The 1,921-nt window shown below is 41.8% G+C and overlaps 1 protein-coding gene across 1 annotated transcript in view; it reads left to right on the forward strand.

Moving 5' to 3' along the window:
* Window positions 1–1,921, forward strand: part of bcar3 (BCAR3 adaptor protein, NSP family member) — a gene marked incomplete in the record, with an annotated part of 97,504 nt that overhangs the window by 84,703 nt on the left and 10,880 nt on the right. The window contains 2 exon segments of the mRNA XM_014027086.1: window positions 153–269; window positions 1,168–1,394. Coding sequence (XP_013882540.1) covers window positions 153–269; window positions 1,168–1,394 — 344 coding nt within the window.

The following is a 1,921-nucleotide window of genomic DNA, read 5'->3' on the forward strand; positions in this document are numbered from 1 at the left end:
GGGTATGAATACTTTTGCAAACCACTGTATAATATACAAAAATTATGTACGTCTCCCGGGGGCTAAGCCCCCCTTGTCCTTAAAACCTTGTGACACCCCTGTCTTACACTAACCAATGATCAGATTTATGAACTTGTTTGTTTCTCCTGCAGGTAGTGATGCTGAACGAAGCTTATTCCAGAGTTGAGTACCGAATCGACAGAGAAGGATTCGGCAGCGTTCCTTCCCTCATCAGATATTATGTTGGCAACAGAAAACCAGTCTCACAGGTAGCACTCAGATTTGTTTTCTTCTTTTCACACTTCTAGATTATTTTAAGAAACGTTGGCCTGGATTCCCCAGTCATCGAGGACTTCCAGATCYAAACAGTTGTTTTCTAAAAGAAGTTATTTCCAAGTTTAAACCGAAACGTTTTTAAGAGTTTAGGTTTTAAAATTGCCGTGCTTCGCTCCGCCTGACTGACTGACCTCGCCTTCTCTTGTTGTTGAACCGTTTTTCAGAAACTGCCATGTTGTATTTTTAGGAGCAGTCTGCACAATAGKTATGCAGAGCTTTAAGCCCCGCCCACTTTTCCTGAATAAAGTCAAAAGGTTGCATAAGCGTTCTTCAGTATAAAACAACTAATTGCGGCTAAATTATTAGAAAATGAAATATTTGAACGTGGAGCAGGAAGATGAGAACGATGTGAATCGACAAGATTGAACACCTAAAAAGCTGAACTCACATGCAAATCGCTCTCCTTCTCCCTTCTGAGGGTATTTATGGTCTTTGTTGTTTTGGTGCAGATGAGAGATGCTTTGGTTCCATAAACTGGTGTGAAACTGACTGAGGCTTAGAATCCAAACTGCATTCTGAGTTTTGGAAAGTGAAGCCTCATTAGAGAGGGGAGGGAGAGAGATTTGCACGTGAGTTCAGCTTGCATAAACAGATCAGTGAGCTGCATTTTAAAGGGTTTGAACTTCCACTTTTCAGTTTGAAATGAGGAAGTTTTTTTAGCAGTTTTATTTATTTTTAACATTTAAACGAAGGCTTTGTTTTAACAGAACATCTCAAATAAAATAAAAAAACTTTACACATCTGTGACAAAAATGATTAATTAAAAAAAACTGAAAAAACAAAAACAAAAGTGAAGTTGTTTGTTAAAAGAGTCTTCCTCCCCCTCTGAAGGTGGTGGACGCCATCATCTTCCAGCCRGTCAACCGGTCGATGCCGCTGCGCTGCTTGGAGGAAAAATACAGGCCGTCGAGCARCCACAAAGAGGCGGGGCTTACGGAACCGGAGAGGCGGGGCCACAACCGTCTYAGCCTCAACCTGACCAACGGGCACACGCACGGCAGCGCGCACGACGGCCCGCACTGCCAGGACGSGGCGTCGATCCGAAACAACCAGCTCAGGTTTGTGCAGCAGGAGTGACACGAACACACAAAGTTCACAGCAAACACACAAATTCCTCACCGGCTTTAATTAGAGCAGCTGGTCGGTTTYACAGTAACTCACTGAATGTGTTGTTTTGTTGGATCAGAACTGAGTTAAAGCCGGTGAAGCTTCAGGCGGAGCAGAATATCAGTTTTACAGAAACGAGCGAAGTGGGCGTGGCCAAGTGTCATCTTGAACACATGACCCCTCGTCGCACTTTATTTTGACCAAAGTGGCAAMAAMTGCWTCATTAAAATGATCTCAATCTCCAMAACGGACRTGAAAAGCAGCAGGCGSTGTGCGTTCCTTCAATTTCTTCAATTCYTTCAATCTTCCATAAAATAAATGAAGCTCTCATGTATGGGGTGCCATTTGTAAAATTATACAGTTAAAAATTACCAGCAATGTTTTGTTTTATTTAGCCTTTCTTTAAAAAAAGAAAAGTAGGGGTTCATTTTTCATAGACATGTTTTCACCATTTCATTCATACATTTATAAATGTCGA

This window comes from Austrofundulus limnaeus, unplaced genomic scaffold (genome assembly GCF_001266775.1).
Source record: "Austrofundulus limnaeus strain Quisiro unplaced genomic scaffold, Austrofundulus_limnaeus-1.0 Scaffold614, whole genome shotgun sequence".
In the NCBI taxonomy this organism is placed as follows: Eukaryota; Metazoa; Chordata; class Actinopteri; order Cyprinodontiformes; family Rivulidae; genus Austrofundulus; species Austrofundulus limnaeus.